This window comes from Aptenodytes forsteri, unplaced genomic scaffold (genome assembly GCF_000699145.1).
Source record: "Aptenodytes forsteri isolate BGI_AS27 unplaced genomic scaffold, ASM69914v1 Scaffold119, whole genome shotgun sequence".
Classification (NCBI taxonomy): domain Eukaryota; kingdom Metazoa; phylum Chordata; class Aves; order Sphenisciformes; family Spheniscidae; genus Aptenodytes; species Aptenodytes forsteri.
Genome location: NW_008796165.1, coordinates 2,135,993 through 2,155,372, shown reverse-complemented (window position 1 = coordinate 2,155,372; position 19,380 = coordinate 2,135,993). Strand labels below are relative to the sequence as shown.

General features: G+C 37.8%; 1 protein-coding gene across 1 annotated transcript in view; it reads right to left on the bottom strand.

Annotated features, from left to right (window-relative positions):
- The window catches only part of PIGK (phosphatidylinositol glycan anchor biosynthesis class K), a 76,414-nt gene that overhangs the window by 9,032 nt on the left and 48,002 nt on the right, over positions 1–19,380 (bottom strand). The window contains exon 11 of the mRNA XM_009287435.1: positions 18,574–18,649. Coding sequence (XP_009285710.1) covers positions 18,574–18,649 — 76 coding nt within the window. The remainder of the gene's footprint in view (positions 1–18,573; positions 18,650–19,380) is intronic.

Here is a 19,380-nt window from a genome sequence, read left to right as displayed (position 1 = left end):
TCTTCTCCCAAGTAACAAGCGATAGGACGAGAGGAAATGGCCTCAAGTTGCGCCAGGGGAGGTTTAGATTGGATGTAAGGAAAAATTTCTTTACTGAAAGAGTGGTGAAACATTGGACCAGGCTGCCCAGGGAAGTGGTGGAGTCCCCATCCCTGGAGGTATTTAAAAGACGCGTAGATGAGGCGCTTAGGGACATGGTTTAGTGGTGGAGTGCTAGGTGCTAGGTTAACGGTTGGTTGGACTTGATGATCTTAAAGGGAATCTCAATTCTCTATGATTCTATGATTCTGTAAATATCACCCAGGATTCTGGGGCTGCCTGGCAGACAGCAGCAGCTACAGCACTGGGGGGAAATCCTGTGCACACCCCTCTGTGGAGTTCTTCCCCTCTACTAGTCTTGGGGGTCAGCAAGCACTCGCAGGAAAGTGAAGCATGCCTGCTGCTTGTCTGTGCAGTGCTCGCTGTCATTATTAGATTATTGGGGTGAATTTTATGTATTTTGGGGTGTAAAGTTCTAAGTTTTCTTCTTGGTCATTCTCCATTTAAATGAACATTTCTATTTCTTCCCTTGCAATACCAAAGGTTTTCTTTCCTGTTTCTCAAGATACCTAATTTTATGTTAGGGTCTGTGTTAAAGACCAGTATTGAAATCTGAAAAAAGAAAGATCCACATTTCAAAACAGGTCTTTGAAATCCAAGGCCAACCTCAGATCCAAAACTGAAACAACCCACCTGCTTCTCGTCTCAGAAAAAAACCCGACCAATCTCAAACTGAAGGACAAGGAAACTCCTTGGAAAAGCCAAATTCTGCTATGCAATGCACCGTGCCAATAGCACATTATATATTTCCTAGAGGCACTCCATAACAATTCAGGTGTACTTGCAATTCAAAATTTCAAACTGGGTAATCCTCTCATGACAAAGCACATAACAAAGTTTAATTTCAGAATGAATTTATATGTATCAGAAGCAAATCACAGCATAAAGTATGTCCTCAAAGCTTTTGGTGGAAGTATGCACTTAAATAATTTGCCAGTTGCAGTTTGGATTTGGGGTCCTCGCAGGGAGGTGGGGGAACTCAAATAACTCCAGCCATCTAGTAATAGTTTAATCCTTTCGTGCCCACAGCAAGATTGAAGTCATAAAAGAACTCCAACATAAACGGTGCCTGTTAATCTGCAAAACAATTTAAAGCGCTTTTGCCTAATCTCCCAGTTTGTATTTATTAACCACAGTGCCATGATTACTGATATCTCCAATATTAATAAAATAATGAAGAAAGTTCACTCATCGACAACAAAAACTCATGAAGGATACGGGAAAGAACAGCAGTTAAACTAAATTAACATATCAATGCCAACAACTGCATTTTAAATATTTACTTTGAAAACTGTATAACCACCGTAATAGAAACTACAATACTGTTATGATAGCTTTAGTTTTTCATTTCCTTCTAAAATATGTAATGTATAAGGGCTTTTTAGAAATGAACTTCTACTTATTATTCTCTACTTTCAGTGTTATCTCTCAGCATTACATAGCACTTTAAAGTGCTTTTAGTGGTTTAACAATTATTCATTAATCTTCCAACCTGTGACACAATACATAATATACTACTTCTAATCAAAGGGAGCTTTCCCACCACCTGGGACCCAGTGCAGTTTAAGTCCCAGACAAACCAGCGCTCAGATGAATGATGCCTGCCTGGCAAACACAATAGGGATCGTACTAGGGGCCTCCAAACCAAGGGGCCTAACAAACACAGCTCTGTACTGGCAGCAGTAAGCACTCATACCTATCTTCGACAGACTGGCACAGCAGAGGTTTCACGTCTGCTGAGGTACAAGGCTGAGCTCTTACCTGCTCAGCTACCAGCGAGTTACATTATGGAACTCATGTATGCTTCATGGTGGAGATGAAAAAAGTCACAATATAAAGCTGTATTTAGAAAAAATCCCAACTACATCTATTTAAGGTATATTAAGCAAAGTGGGTTTTATATTTTAATCAAATTCATACTCTTATATGAAGCCATAATCATGATTTTTCACAAAAAGGGCACCTAAGTCCACAGCAAATATATGAATTACATTTGCAAACACAAAGCTTCATGCCAACTGAAGCATGCAAAAATAGAAGATGAGCAGCTTAATTAAGTAGACTCGGTATACAAAACTTGGCCACCGCTACTTTGAGAAGCATCCTTCTTTCTTAATACGTTTGTATTTAATTAATTTAAACAAGAAGAGGATTATTAGCAAAAATAAGACTAAAGGCCTTCAGTGCACAGTGCCATGCCACAAACAGAAAGATAAACTTCTTGAGGTCCTTACACTTGAGGGGGTCAGAAAACAACAAAAATACGCACTAGCGAGGCAGACCTCAGTGGAGAGGACCCCTAAAAATGATCAGATAAAAAAGCAACTCACTTGCTGCTACCAAAACTTTGGGTTAAGCAGACAGAAACAAGAACAAAAGAGGTGAAAAGGGTGCGTAGAAGCTACTAGAGGGACAAACATATTTTGTAATCACAAAAATACAATTGCGTATATAGGGCCAAGCTATTCTCAGAGCACTATTTTTCCAAGTGTTCTCAGAGCACTACTTTTCACTTTCCCCTGGGAAAAGATTATCTCAAAGTCTTCTACGGTGCAGATCTTGTTCATACAAATACAATGTCGTGTTGCCAGCGGGAGCAGAACCAGACCCAACCTCCCAGCTCTGCAAGGACAAGGCAGTACGTGCATGCATGGGCTCCTAACTGTTTCAGTCTGGGATGATTACTCCAAGTACCAGCCTCACCCAGCCCAACCTTTCTAAGGAGCACAGCACTCCTGCTTCCTCCTTGGAAATCTAACTTGAATTTCCCGTAGCCTCTCTCTGGACCATAAGGTGAGTCCATTCAAATGCTTTTAAATCAATACGCTCTGAGGCAGGTTTTTTCTTAATCCCATAAAATTAATTGTATGCCTTAGAACTTCCATTATGAAGTATAATTTTGATCATTCAAATTCAAACAAAGTTGTTTCTGTTTATATGGAGAAACCATGATGTTCATAAATTGCTGTGCTATTCCTTTCAAAGTAGTAGTGATGCTTCTAACCACCCATTTTTTTCTGGATATCCCATGAGTATCTATTCATTTATTTCCAGGTGACAGGCTATATTAACAACAGATGTTAGACAACATTACATCTTATACTCAATATGCCATACTGAGTACAAGATCTAATCAAATATCTCAACAGCTACATTTTAAGAAACTGGAATCCAAATAAATATTCCTTATTCACGTAGTTTTTACTGCTCTTTTTTTAAATCTCTACAACTATAATTTAAAAAGTTCTCCTTTCCCCTGAGCTGTGTGCTACATTATACGTGCGTGCAGTAGAGCTCCACATTTTCTAGCTCCAGCTTGCACAACTCAAAACAGCATTACATTTAAGAGGCAGGCATGAAAAAATGGATGGAGGGAGAAGCAGGGCTGAGGCAAAAGGTGCCTGCACATTTATATGAGCAAGATCAAATATGGCTATGTTTTTATTGCAAAACATTTTCATTTTCAGTGAGAAACCAGTGTATTACAGCTGGTGATAGATCGGTTTGTTCCCCACCACCCTCCAGCTTTTAAAGGCAAATGTTGTATTCAGTAGTTTTGCACTCATATGCCAGACAAGTATTCTCACCCAAGTTTATGTTGCACATACTCTCTATGTGAGCAGAAAAAAAGGAAAAGGAAAAAGAACTATTCTGAAATATCAACCGAACACTTTTGGCTACTCTAGCTGCTATACAGCCTCGAAAACAAATCATAAAACATGGACACAGCAGTAATACAGACACTTACTTAGTGGTTGCACATAATTACACCTACACCAGAAAGCCATTTCTGTTACGCTTGTATGTCAATGGCGTCCCAGAGAGCAGATCCATTCCTGCAAAGAGTTTTTGTAGGCAGCTACCATTAAATAAATCTGCCAATGGCAGATTTATGGCATCATAAATATTCACTGTTCCCACACGACATTTGCATGACACTAGGTTCATCAGTCAAATGCTATGTGGGGCTCAACAAAGACGATCTTTCCGGAAGAAAGAATGAGTGCAGCTGAGTATACACCCTCCCAGACTACCACATGTAACATGTATAGTATCAGCGTCTTTCCAAGAGGGGAAGTCTTTAAAAAAGATAAAACCACAGATGGTCTTATCTAGTGGCAAACCAGTTGCACCTTTCCTGCTACCATCTAACTAACCACAGGTTACTGCCCTACTGATGTCATGTTGTCATTCAGTCCCCTGTAAGTACTACTTATCACCTGTTTGTCAGCCATGTATTTGTAGATGGTCTTTCGTGTTAAGCACTCCCTCCTTAAAATATGTGATCTCTCACTAATTCACAGAGCCCCACCACTGAAGCCGGGCTTCTCCAGGAACACCGAGCCAAAGGAGACAGCTGTCAGTCTGCAGGGCCTCTAACCCTGGGGGGAGGCTGAGGGGAGGAAAGAGCTGGCTATGGCAGGGTGCAACACACCAGGCAAGAAAGCCAGTCACTACAGAAGCAATCGCTTGCACAAAGCTGAATCACAGCCTCATGCAAAGAATTTGCACAGGAACGACGATGCGGGATGCTGTCTTGTCTGTCCAACAGTACGAACACAACTGCTCCATTACTGGAGTCTTCCTTCATTTACCCCTTCCATTCATTCTTCAAATGGAAATGATTTCATCAAATTTCAACCCTCTGAATTATTTAGGAAAACAATTCTAGACAGAGCACTAGAGAGCAGCCTGCCAATATCTCTATCTCTGGCCATTCATCAGTCCTGTCAAGAGCTTGTGAGTTACATTGCCGTGCTCCTCACAGCATGCTATCGAAGGGTAAACAAAATATAATTAACTTAACACAAAAAAAAATCACCAGTAACACCTCACTAAGTTTACACGGTTAAGTGGCATAAATGTGTGAATATATTTGGAGCTAACAGTGCCTTCACCCGAGGAAAAGTGTTCAGAAAGGTATCTGCCATCACAGCACTGCAAAATATGCCAAGCTAAGATTGATAACATTTATATTTTTTTCCTTATCAATGTGAGCATATTGGTAACAGCTACTTTTTATGCTGCATAAGCCCAGAAGAAATATAGTAGATAGAAGAAAAAACTTAGCAAAACTATTACTGCTAATTTTACTACTCACTGAAATACCATTTAAATAAACACTGTCTATCAAAGAAGCTTTCACGTGTAAACAATAAAAAAGTAATGATTAATAAAAACTGTACAAGGTTATGTAAGAAATGAAAATGTTACAGAACACTGAACTGACACCAGAAAATGGAATTAAATCTTGCATCTTGGACAACCTACTATAACATACTTCAGTAATTTGCTTTATATAGAAAGGTCCCGATCCTGCATATATTTAGTGACAGGTAACACAAACTAAGTCAAGAATTTAGTTTTACACTCAAATTACACGTGCTTACACACACTAACATTGTTTCTATGCCCAGTGCCATCAGTATTAAGCAATAAAATACGGAATAAAGACTAAGAAATACTTTGTCCTTTGCCTAAGGATCTAACAGCATCCCCTCCTTTCCCTCCACTCCACACACACATCCATGCACGCCCTTGGCTTTCTTATTCCTGGCACTATTATTCCAGGGACACAAATACAACACACCAAACCTGTAAACTGGAGAAGTAATTTAACAGCCAGAATAGATGCTGACCCTCCTATCCAGGCCTCATCTCACAAAAACTGCACGACCATTTTGTACTTTTAGCTGGGTGGTTCCTGTTCACAGCTTTTGGGGGGGAGAAGAGCTAAGGAAGACTGAGACCACTCTAAGGTACAAGTTAAAAGAAACTGAAAGCGCGTCTTGACAGAAGCCATTCAGCAGCATCAGGAAAAGTGATAAAGCAGAATACGCCTCACCCCTGAAATATAGCAGATCTCTCTCTTCACCAGTTTCTACTGCAGACAAAGCCAGAAAAATTCTGAGCAAGTTGGGCATAATTTGGGGATGCCAAAGGCAGCTCTTTCATAACTAAAAGAGGCTTCTGCAGAAAAATTAACTGAAAGGTAGGAAAGAGGCCCTTTCTCTGCATATAAAAACAAAAGCCTTACTAATCAATGACCACTCAGGAGTATTGCTTACTTTCACATTCACCTGTAAGTCTCATTCCAAATGCAAAGCTTGTTCCACCAAAGACTCCTCCTGTGGAAGAGCAAAACTGATCACCAAAATTAAAGCAAGTCTGTAACTGTATTTCTTCTGTTAAATACTGTGTTTACTAAAAGAAAGTGATTTTCATTTACCATTAAAAGTTTTTGCTAAATCAGTTTTCCTTTAATTAGGGAAGTCCTAAAACTTGTTTTAGATCAAGTATAATTTTTAAACTACTACCCTAGCACTTTATAGGCTGTTATGATATATAGACAAGATTTATAACTTTTTAATTCAATAATGATTAACAAAATAAATGTAGCAGTAGCTCTTCATTCTGTGATATTTTCAGCTTTTAATTTACTTTAAAAGACAATGAATAAAGTTATTAAGTAACTTTTTTTTATGTAGACTTTTACTGCTACTGTTTACTATAGTAATAATGAAGATGATAGTCTCTACAACCCCAAAATTCTACTGCTAGGAATTATGCTTTCTCACTAAAGTTTTTGTAGTTTAATTGTCTTCATGTAATATTGATATTCGGTACTTGGATGTAATTAAGAATAGGGGAACCATTCTTAGAATACTATTCCAATCCATTAGGCAAATTTTCCATGATATCAAAATTTTCATCTACTTAATTAGCACACCTACTTCTTCTGAGCCTAAATGCACCTAAACTATGTTTTACGATGGCCCAAGGAAAAAAAAAAGAAACCACAACACATCAATTATGCCTCCACTCAATTGTACAACTATTTTAAAATGTGTGAACAGTTAAGACAAAATTGAAAAATTACCATAATAGGCTTTTGACACTTCCCTGCTTAAGCAAAAATTAATTCTAACTCCCTGTTTTTATGCAAAGCCTTTATAATTTCTCTAATCTCAAGTTCCCAGGAGAGAGAACACAATACTTTCAAGTATAAGAGTGTGAGGCTTGGCATCTTCTCTTTTTAGTTATGCAGTTTATTTGATGGAAGTCTAAACCGCTAAGCCTCCCTTCGTGCTTAATATAAGCCATCCTCAGTGGAAATACAAGTTAATTTAAGTAACACGATGTTTTAGGAAGAATGCGTTCTCTTGCACAGAAAGCTTCACTAAAGCAAGGCTTTTTTAAATGCAGCATCCCTTTCCTGAATTGCTCTAGAACCTGTAATAAACTAAAAAGCAGCAAAATTTTTAAAAGGTACTTTTATATGTGAAACATCATAAACATAAAAACAGTCTAATGGAGTAACTTATTTATCATTTTACTGTATGTTTCATCTTGCATCGTGCATGAAGACACCTTACCAATGTAATGAATTAGCATGTTCTAAGCATAAGACATTAAGCATCTTCTGTTTTATTAATGGTGACTATTATTAAAACCTACTGCTTATGTTACAAAAGTAAATCAGCTATATCACTGGTATACACTTCCATAGACAGTAAGGTGTGTGGATCACATACTAAATTCACAGAGTTATTTCATACATTTCTTTGCCCTCAACCACAGCTGAAATATTTGTACATCAGATACTATGCTGCAGCCGCACATGGTGTATTATGATGCCTACAAACCTATTAAGGTCACAGAAAGCTTGTGCATATATTTAGTCTATTCCCATGAGAGGCAGAGGTATATTATTTGCATACCATTATGCACTGAAAACCTATTCAGTTATCCCCACTGGAGACAACTCACCACAGTGACCTAAATAGTATTCACTTTTCCAATATTTGAAGGAACAGCAAATAAATGGGACCCAGTGCAGACAAATCCAAAAAGACTCGGAACATCTAAGAATCCAGGCTTATATATGACAAATGCAAATGAGCGCAAACCAATGTATCACAAAAAAATCTCACGGAAGCAAAGAATGATGAAAAAACTGAATTATATGCTTAATAGAGGACTATAATGTTGAGAGTGAAAATGGCTTGAGAGATAATTTTAGCAAAAAAGCTCTGACATTAGTCAAGCTTATTATGACCACAAAGGAGAGCAAAGAGTCTCAAAACATAGAACACACTTAAAAATAACCTCCTTACATTTGCAGCGACAGCAGCAGTTCTAATATCAGCTGCCCAAAACAAAGCAAGGTAGCTATTGATATTTTATCTATAGCACTGTGCAACAATTCACATGACGTTAGCAATTGAGACCCCTGGGACACGTACATATTGCTTCTGCAATAACAGCTGTAATATCATGCATACTTTCTGTAATCACATATGTGTACTAACATGCCGTAATTGTCCTCGTTTATATTCCCCCCATAATTACAGTATTTTGATTAAACATCTACCAGCCTCTACTCACTCCCTTTTTCTAGTCATCCTTCCCGCTTGCAATATAGCCACAAAGGAGGGGGAATATAAATAAAGTATCTATGTGCTCTGTGCAGAAAGTCAGAAGACATTAATGTAACGCTCCTTTATGGCCTTAGTCTACAAATCAGAATCTCTGTTAACCTTGTTTTGCTTTTTGCCAACATGCTGTGTGAAGTTTACTTTAAGCTGTAAGTATTTTTGAACCTGTCTCTTTCTGTAAAGCTCTGAGCATAGCTACAGCACAAGAGAAACAGTAACCAGTGTTTTAAAATCAGTTATGAGCAGGTTGTAAAGCACAACAAAAGGGGATCATGGCACAATCAAGTCCAAAGCCAAAATAAAGACACAGAAAGATCAATAATGCATATTGAAAGGTTTCTGCGTACAGGATCGTCAAACACATGGCTGATTCAGTTGAAAAAAACACAAATAATTTTTTTTTTAATATAAGAAATGTAGTAATTTTTAGAGTTCATGGTTATACAGCCACTACCGACCCTTCAAATGCAGTTATTTGAAGTTCAGATGAGCAAACCACAAAGATCTACAGCACTCTATAAAGCCTGACATGTTACAGTCACTTCCCGAACCCCTTCCTTCATTTTACATCTTAGATAGTGCTTATTAAAAAGAAACGATTACAGGAATTACCTCTTAAAGAAGCTGCAAATCCAATGTAGCACCTCTAACAATTATAGCTACTATAGAGCCAGGGTACCTTTTAATATTTTTTTTAATAGTACGTCTGACAATTCTATATGGTGGTGGGTATGAAACTGATGTCTCATAATCCATGAAATGGATGACACTACATTCACATATAATGCCTCATATTACCAACATTCTCAAGGGCAAAACCGAGCACTCCCATGATGTGCACAAAAGCCTTAAGTTTATTTCCATTTCAACTTTCCAGAGTAACAATTATTTTCACTCTCTCTCACCTGCTCATGAGAAATATAAACAAAAATTTGCAGGGAATATACATACACTTTATCAATTTTGGCTGATACTACCTATTTTAGCTGGCTTTAGAATTTCTGTATTCACATACCCAGCCAGGCTGAAAAATGCCTTTTTTGTTTTGTTTTGTTTTAAAGCAGTAGTTTTCAGCTAACTGCTGTGCTTAATGAGCGCAGGACTCTAACAGGAATGGGGGAGAGTGGAGTGTGGCCACTTGAGGGGCAGCCCCTAGTTAAATTACTCCAAGTTGCCTGTCAAACTGATCTCCCACCCTGTGCCAAAGAAGAATGAAGATACAATGCCAATCTTTAAAGGTAAGGGTTTTCCTAGGTCAGGGAAAGAGAAAAAAAAAACGTGACCTCAGAAAACTGAACAGTTTGGTGCTATGCTTCTTTGTCCAAACTGCCAGATCTGTACAGCCTAAAACGGTCATTTTGAAAACACTGCATCAGTTGCATCCATTTCTGCTATTCCATCTCCCTGAAGAAGTGACTATCTTTGAGGGAGAGCATGGTCTAGGGGTTACCATCACCTTGCTGCGTGCCACTTCTGTGAAGAAGTGATAAATTCACATTCCAAGACATGACAGCAGAGACTGGATCCTACTGATACCCAGCCAAGCTAATAATGTACACGTACCTCAAAACAGAACATTTTGATAACTGCTCAACTAACTGTTCTTAACAGAGCTGTGTAATAGGAAAAAAGAGAATTCTTTTATTCTTTTTAAAATATACTTTGGTTTCATTTTAAAAAAAATGCAACGAAGGAAGTAAAGTCACATGTTTTAATGCATAAACAGGGAAGAAAGGATGGACCATGCATGAAACATTTCTGGCAAGAAAAAGCTACCATCGTCCATCTCCAATGTCCAGCTGGAACAGGCCATGGCAAAGTTTCCCCTTCTTGGCTTACAGAAAATGTTCAGTGTGGTATTTCTAGTAGGAAACAGTTAAAAACAAGAACCCCACAACTGACTATTCAGGTTCCTCATGCAAGATACCTTTCAACGCATTTAGTTATTCAATCCATTGTATGCAGTGATAATTGGAAGAATTTACTACTACATTCAGTTCCCCTGTAATGCTCGGTCAGCAACAAAAAACTCACGCTTCTTTTCTGGCTCTGTCAAGCAGCGTTGTGTGTAGACAAAAGAAGAGTTCCCCATGCACGAATATTTCAGTAGTCTGTCCTTACAGAAATGAAGTTCCTCATAATTACTGCTAAATTTTTAAGATTTGGGAGGCAGCATTTGAAAGAAAAGTAATTCTAAGATACTTATCTTTATTATGTCTTGAAGACTAAGAGAAGAGCTTCCATCTAATTTTTCAACTTAAAGAATAGATAAAGAAGCAGAACCTTCCCTGTGGTTGAGAAACAGTAAAATAATGATCCTGGGCAGGCAGAGAGTGATCACCCACAACAGTCCTTTAATGGGAAGACAGAAGAAAAGAGACTGCTTTACTAAGTCTTTGCTTCCAGAGGGTTTCCCTCATGCTCAGATGAAAAACATAACAAAACAAAAGCAGCTGTGCCTTGTCTGTAAAAACAGATCATCACTAATTTATGCTAACTTCACATCATTGTCTTCTGTGATCAGAAAGCACTGATGAGAGAAACAGCAGCAGATCGAAAAAATTTAGTTTAAATCTTTTACAAAAAAAAAAATTTATGCTACACTCAGAAATATGCTCTATTTCAGAATGTTATGACTTTGCTTATGGGATTTCATTAGACTAACGTGCTACTTAATTTCTGAGTAAGAAAAAAAGAGAGGCAACCTTATTGTTTGTGTGGACTACCAGCTTACATATGAGGGTGCTAAATACCATCACTGACTCTGCAGTAGTTCACTAGATGAAAAAATGCCTGAAAATGTTTCTGGTTTAATGTTTTGCCAGTAAGAGATCTGTACCAGCTACAACCAAGTCAAGAATGCGTTTGGTGATTTCTTGGAGTGAGTCAGAGACACAGGCGACTATTCCATTCTTAATTTATTATTTGTAGAAAACAGTACTATCAAAATAATTAAGCACTCATTCTCTAGATTTAAAGGTACACATTGCATACGTTACATGACTCATACACACAGCAAGACTCTGCTACTCACAATTTTTTTAATCAACCTTAACATTAGAAAAAATATCAGGGAATGAACTTCAAAGCACCTATATGCACCAAGTAGCGCACAGTGTTGGCAGGAGTATCTTTGCTGCTCTGTGACATATTTGGTTTGGTGGTTGGCAAAACCGTGCAGTAATAGCTTTTCTCAGAAAGTTTGTTTTGCTCCTTTTGAGCACAGAGTTTTCTACTAGGTAGCATTCAATTTAAAGGAAGCCAAAAGAATTTAAATAATCTCTAACTTACGCAACAGTGAGAGAAATTAAATCCACATACTGTATATAATTTAGGGAAAGAAGCAAGTTCTTATTTACTGGGTAACATCCAGTCATGATTCCACTTGAGACTGCTTCCATTAGAGTTATAAAACGCAGACAAACCACCCTTAGGTTACACAATTCACAAACATATGTTTTATACAGAAAAGGAATTGGAAAAAAAAAATCTTAGTAAAAACACATTAATTTCTAACTCCTATACACCCCAAGTGCCCTAGATGAAGAAAGGTTCATCTTACATCACAAAGGTGTGCTGTACACCTTTTGGTTCAGCAAAAGATGTACAGCACACCCGGGTTTAGTTCTGCACATGAACATAGTCAGAATGCTTGAGCCCCAAGAAGGACTTTAGGCCAGCTGGTGAGGAAGAGGATGTTGACAGAGTTCCATGACGTATCAGAAACAGCTTTTCTCACCTTTAGTTTGGAGCAGACAGGCTGCTGTTCTCCACATACTCCAAAACGGCCACAAGAAATGGCAGTAGTAAGGGGACAACACTATCTTCAGTATGCTGCTCGGAACTGCAAAAGTAAAACCTGACCAGGCAGATGTCCTAGTGCAAGGTGACGTGCCAGAAGGCTTTTTGTTGTGTAGCCATGTATTTTGTTAAAATAAAATTCTAAAGTGAGAGCACTTTCTAATCTTTGATGTGAAAAATTCAATTTCCAATCATCCTGAAAAATTTCAGTTCTGACAAAGAAAAACACTCCTGAGAAGACCTGTGTCTGTGCTAACAGGGGCAGCAAAATTTGGACCTTTTGGTGAAAGGTCATATTTTATCTCTGACATCATCTAGCTGAATACTATGACCAGAGTTTTAAAAAGCAAGCTATGCTTTAAAGTAATTTTCAAATGCAGCTACAGGAATGGATTTTCAGAGAATGTATAAATAGCTGTGTCTAAAACTTTACACATCCAACCTGACACATCTAAGTATCACAAGTTGCTTTTGAACCTCCTAGCCTGTAAAGACATAGTAAAATGCAAGTATCTAAACTTAAAGTACTTTAAAACTTTTAATAAATTATTATCCATAAACCAAAATTACTGTCTGCATTAAAAAAAAAATCAAAATCTGTGCTACCGCTGTGCTATTAAACACCTTGCATACTTGACTAAAGTTCTGAACACCACTAATGGTTTTTACAAAACATAAATAGGAACCAAGACTCTACCATCAGGCCAGACGTAGACTGAGTGCGAAAGGCCCCCCTTGAAACATAACAACTGCTATAGGGCAGCTACGAGGTGAGGGGCAAGGCACCAGTGTAATCCTTGAATTTTAGAGTTATGCTTTCAAGACTCTATCAGCATGTGATGGGTTAATTTTCATATCAAGAATTTCACAAAGATCGTAAGCCACATAAAACCACTTTAATGTTTGTGAAAACATTTACGTTTGAGAGCTAAAATTGTTGTGTTACAGATAATCAAAAAATACTTCAAAAAATCATGGTGTGTTCTATTTTCTTAATACTGTTTCAACAATTTCTGCCAAATGTTGCTGAAGAAAACCTCTCTCAATTAAGTCAGCGTGAAACAGGAATAACATCAACAAATGCAATAAACCAACATGAGAATGAGGCCCTGAGAATGAATAAAAACTAATCGGGGGGGGCAAACTCGTTACCAGACAGAAATTATGGAAACAAAGACCGCCTTGCAAGACTTAATACAGAACTGCCTATAGTCAATCTACAACTCTCGAGATCCCTCTTCCATCTTCTTTCTTAAATTTCTTATTTATTTTCCCTTATTGTGGACTGCAGTCAATACCCTCAAACTAGACTGGATGTGGCAACTCCCTAACATCCTCTGAGCCTAAACTCAGCAAAGGTAATGGTGCTCACATGAGTTGCTCAACTGGAATCTGGAATAGACATATTTACTCAAGAGGGCTAGCATGATCTCCCAGTAATCTCCTGAGATTACAGAAGGTCTTTTCCACTAAGGCTTCTACAGAGAGGCTACAGAAATGCACTGGTTAAAAACTCTACAAAACAAAATTAACACATATCTCCAAAAGGAAATTCAATCTAATTTAATTAGAAATTATATCTAACATTCCCCCATGCATTCCCCTACATGAGAGAACACCTAGGAACTCTTTATTTTTAAGTAAATGTGCAACTGTAAGCCACGTCAAATTTTAAGTAAATTGTGCAATTGCCACTATGGGCCAGCAGTTAGTTTCCTGAAATACCATCCTGTTTTAACAGGATGTTAATTTATCTGCTTAATATTTTGCAATGGACTAAAATAAGTATGCAAGTTGATCGTGATCTGAATTTGCTGTTTCATTTTGTTTTCAATTATAACAACATCAGGAGATCTGGCATTTATCCACTGAAATGTGCCTTTCATCAATAAAACATCCTTCCATCAGTAAGACACCTGTAACAGTTTAAGTCTCTTCAATATCCTAAATCCCAGTTAGGCAAAATATATTAACACTTAGTGACATTCAGAGCATGAGCACTGGCACTGAAGTTAGGTACTTTTATTAAAATAGCTTGCTGAAATGGAAGGCCAGCAATGAATATCCCTTATGATAAATGAAAACAATCTTCTCAAACGCAGTTTCTCCTGTTCTTTCACCAGACCTGTTTCAACTAAAGACAAGTGTAGAATTAAAGTACTCTCTCCTTTTTCTCCCACCCCCCTTTTTTTTTTTGGCCTTACTATTCATAAACTTATTCTAAGTAGCAGCATTGTATGCACGGCTGTACACACAGAACGTCATGAAAAAGGCTGTCTTATGTGGGTATTCCTCTGAAAGCTTCACTTTAGCCATTTTAGAAGTTTGTATTAATGACTGCATTCCTTTAGCAAGCACCAGTGGTTTTTTATCTCAGTTAAAAGCACGTTTTTCCTTTTTGTTTTTGAAAATGGAGAAAGCTATTTTATTTACAAATGTCTGATTTTGGTTCATGTGTAAAAAACTAGTGGCTTAAATGTTAGTATTTGTTTTCATTCTGTTAATTCTTTTCATTTTTTTCACATTTGTCTTTTTAATTAACCATGGTCTAATGCATTACATATAACACATTTCTGAGAGTTGGGACTGTGAACTTTATAAGGTTGGGGTTTTTTTTTAATACTGCTATAATTAATAATGAATAATTATTAGTTCCATAAAGTTTAAGATCAATCCCAAAATCAGATTCTGAGTCTCCTTTTGTTAAACAGTTTAGGATGTACCAAGTCTGAAATTTTCTTGTGGAATAATCACATTAGAAATCAAAAGGTAATTTCTGCTCACTGGTATAATATTTTTTAAAATACCAGAAATAAAGTACTGAAGAGAATGTTAGAAATCACATGTGAATGCCCAAGAAAAACATAGACTTTTAGTAGTGTTCAGGAGAATAAATTTACAGTGAAATTTGGATAGAATAAGCAGCCATGTTGGCTACTAACTATAATTAAAATGTCCTTTGGCATTATAACAATTTAGGATACCTGTCTACCATTGTGAAGTTTTAATGTGCATTTATGCTATAAATATACATTACTGATGCCTTTATTTCTGCCTAGAGGTAAACAAAACATGGGTTAACATGAGAGAAATCTTATATGTGATATAGAAACAACAAAGGCCCATACTAAACACAGTGATTACCCATTTGGATAAAGCATAACACCACCACAGATACTAGTCACTGTTTATACCCATGTTGTTTTTTTACTTCTTATAATTTATTTCTTTTTTCTTAAAGTAAAAAATATTTATTCATATAAACTTAACATGGCCCTTGCACTACGTGTCCCAATTGTCACAGGTCTCTCAGAAATTGTATGTTATAATCTTTGCAGTGCTGATTCACCAGGACACTGGTGCAGAGTATGCTTAGCTGAATACAGCTCCTGGAGGCTCAAAAAGGGCATCACAATCATATAAACCAGGGCACAATGCCGGACTCCCTGACACGATAGCTAAGCAATGGTCATTTTATTCTGTTTCTCTACACCAGAGGCATTTGCAGTTCTGTTGGGTCTGTTTTGCTGCCTTGTGTGGACCACAGCTCTATACTACCAGTAAATTTGTTATAGCAAACAGGTAAGAGCACATAAAAACCAGATTTTTGCCTTTCCACAGTGCCATGTTCTATTGCAGTGTAACACACAGTAGCCAGATGAACCCTCTGTGGTTATTACCCACCTAATGTTGTAAAAATATTACTATGACATTTCGTCTGGTCGACCATCTTAAAGGTTAATTCTGTTTCCTATTTGAGATTTTCCTCTAGGTGAGCCATTCCTTGCAGTTTCTATTTACTGATTCCAAACAACCCCCAAACTGTTTCATTGCTCACTCACACTGTTAAGAACATATTGACTGGCTGCCTGCTCTGCTGTTTAATTCATTTATGCTGAGAGTCAGGCATGAAGACAGAATTTTAAATGTGACATTTGCAGGCTGTTGGGTCATTTGAAGCTCTGACAACACCAGGGAGTTCCTGACATACAAACTGGTCCTCATTTCCAATCTTCCATGTTCTGAACACATCAGAGATTCTTCCCGGAGGTGCAGATTTCAGCCAAAAGTTTTAAAATCCCTTGTGTTTACATCTCGCAGAAAAGACCTGTACACTTTAAAATTTTAAAATAAAGCTTATGTTTCCTTTAAGGTAAAGCCAGCACTGTCTGCAGCGTGTGATGCTCAACTGCTTAAAAACACTGATTGACAAAGGTATTCGGAAAGATCTACAATAATAATTAATACGATAGGCTTTTGTAAGCAACTTTGACATTTAGTGGACTTTTATTTGTTCCTGTTGATCTTGAAGAGTTCGAAAACAGCTCAGTCTGAAACCACAGCTTTATCTCACATTGTCTATCTGGCTATTGCTACCCTGACCAACAGGTCCCAGTCTTCAGGTTGGAAGTTTTCCTTATCGCAAGGCAGTGAATGAACTGTACCATTTTGTCTCCCATGATGAACTGTCATTATCTCCCCAACCTTCAGGTCAATTTTTCAGAGTATACCTGACAGATTCCATACTGCCAAGGTACCACTAGGAAAACAGTAATCTGACCTATTCAGTCCTGACTTAGGAAAACTATAGTTACTTGTCTCTGAAGCAGGACTGACATCTACAAAGTTAAAAAAAAAATTTTTTTTTTGAGAAAATTCCAAATGACTGCAAGAGAGTAGATCTTTTCGCTTTCTTTAAAGCATCACCAAGAAGGGAGATGCTAAGTCTCAATACTCATATTTTACAGTATATCACAAGTTTTATCTATGTTATTTGGCCATGAGTGTTTCCACAAAATAGGCAGAGCCCACTGTGACTAACAGCCACAGAGAAGACATGTGAATGCAGGCTGGGCATCTAATCTACCAGCAGGACAGACTGAGAATCAGACCTTGAACTTTAAGAAAAGAGCAAGAAGGGAGTATAGAATCTTCTGTACAGAAAAGATCACTTCTTCCTCCTTGCCATAAATTGGAGTGGGGGGGAAGACATGCTGTAGTAAAAACTGTAGCCTGGTATTCAATCCCAGCTCAGATGTCCACATGTGCTGGTTTTGGCTGGGATAGAGTTAATTTTCTTCATAGTAGCTGGTATGGGGCTGTGTTTTGGATTTGTGCTGAAAACAGGGTTGATAACACAGGGACGTTTTCGTTACTGCTGAGCAGTGCTGACACAGAGTCAAGGCCTTTTCTGCCTCTCACCCCACCCCACCAGCGAGGAGGCTGGGGGTGCACAAGAAGGTGGGAGGGGACACAGCCGGGACAGCTGACCCCAACTGACTAAAGGGGTATTCCACACCATATGACGTCATGCTCAGCATAGAAAGCTGGGGGAAGAAGGAAGAAGGGGGCGAATGTTCGGAGTGATGGCGTTTGTCTTCCCAAGTAACCATTACGCATGATGGAGCCCTGCTTTCCTGGAGATGGCTGAACACCTGCCTGCCGGTGGGAAGTGGTGAATGAATTCCTTGTTTTGCTTTGCTTGTGCATGCGGCTTTTGCTTTACTTGTTAAACTGTCTTTATCTCAACCCACGAGTTTTCTCACTTTTACCCTTCCAATTCTCTCCCCCGTCCCACCGGGGGGGAGTGAGCGAGCGGCTGTGTGGTGCTTAGTTGCTGGCTGGGGTTAAACCATGACACCACATCATCCCTCATTTGTTTACCTAAATCAATGGATGAGTATTGATTTTAAATAAAGACACAGTTAGAAGGCACAATCTAGGCAAAATCTTGATCTCTGAGTTTTTTAATTGTGTAAAACAAAAAGCAAACAAAAAACCCTGTGCAAAGCAGAAAGTATGATGACACTGCTATAGTTAGAAATAGAAACAGTGCTAATTCAGAACTGGATTAGGAGGGGAGACAGTTTTCCCTACTCAACTCATCATGACAATTATTCAATAATAATGATTCTGTACTTTGACTGCTTTTTCAGGAAGGGAAATGTGATTTAGGTCAAGATGGAAATTCGAAGAAATGAATGGATTTTTTTTTTTTTTTAAACACAACAATTTTAACAGCAACCTCTGAAGTGTCAACTGTGTCATACAGCATCTTTTCACTGCCATGTTCAGAATAAGACTTTTATAATTTAATAGTTGTCATCTGAACAAGAGTATGTTGTTTTTACATACTTCCAGCATGAGGACTTTGATTCTGTATGACCTAGAAAAGCAGATTTTGTTAGAGATGATGTTTTTTCTGAAAGAAAATCCTTAAAATAGAAGGACATACCTGGTGTATTATCTGAGCTACAGGAAGTTGTTCAGCATATTTTTGTGGTTCTGTTGCCAACTCATCCTTTGGAAGCCTGGGAAGAAATGAAGTTAACATTTACCAAAGTTAGTACAATGTTTACCCAGTTAAATTACTGAAATTTAAGAGTTTCAGGTACATTACTTTTAAATGTGTGGTATCTGGGAGATTATTTTGCTTAAGATGAAGAAAAAGTGTATTTTAAGACCTTAATTGCATATATTTCTTACAAAAAGTTGAGTGAAAGAATAAATTTATAGTAAACAGAAATGTGTGTAACATTGTGGATTTTTTCCCTGACCAAAGCACATAAAACACAAATTTAGCAGCAGAAACCTAGGAAAACCTTTAAACTTAGTTTTAGACGAACAAAGTGCTGGTGAAAGCTGAATTGAAATCCCCACAGCAAAAAAGTCTTATGCGTTTACAGAACAGATTCAGCACTGTTAACAATACAAGCTTCTTCAGTCAATCCTGTCAACGTAATTCAAATATGACCATCTCAAAAGGCAAGAGGGATTACTGACCGTTTCCCATTTTTGCTGCAAGTGCACATCAGTGTTCAGCTGTGGTAGAAGTTCAACACCACAAACATTTGTGCATTTGCCAGCACAGTAGTGTCTACTACTGGTTTCAAATAAGCCAAAGAACTAGCGTGAACAAAAAGAGTAGAATACTTCACAAAGAAAATGCATCATATCCCTTTAAACTTCAAATAAACTGTAGCTGCAACTGAAAATTCAGAATCCATAAGCAGTCGCTTAAAAGAATATTTAAATGATAGTA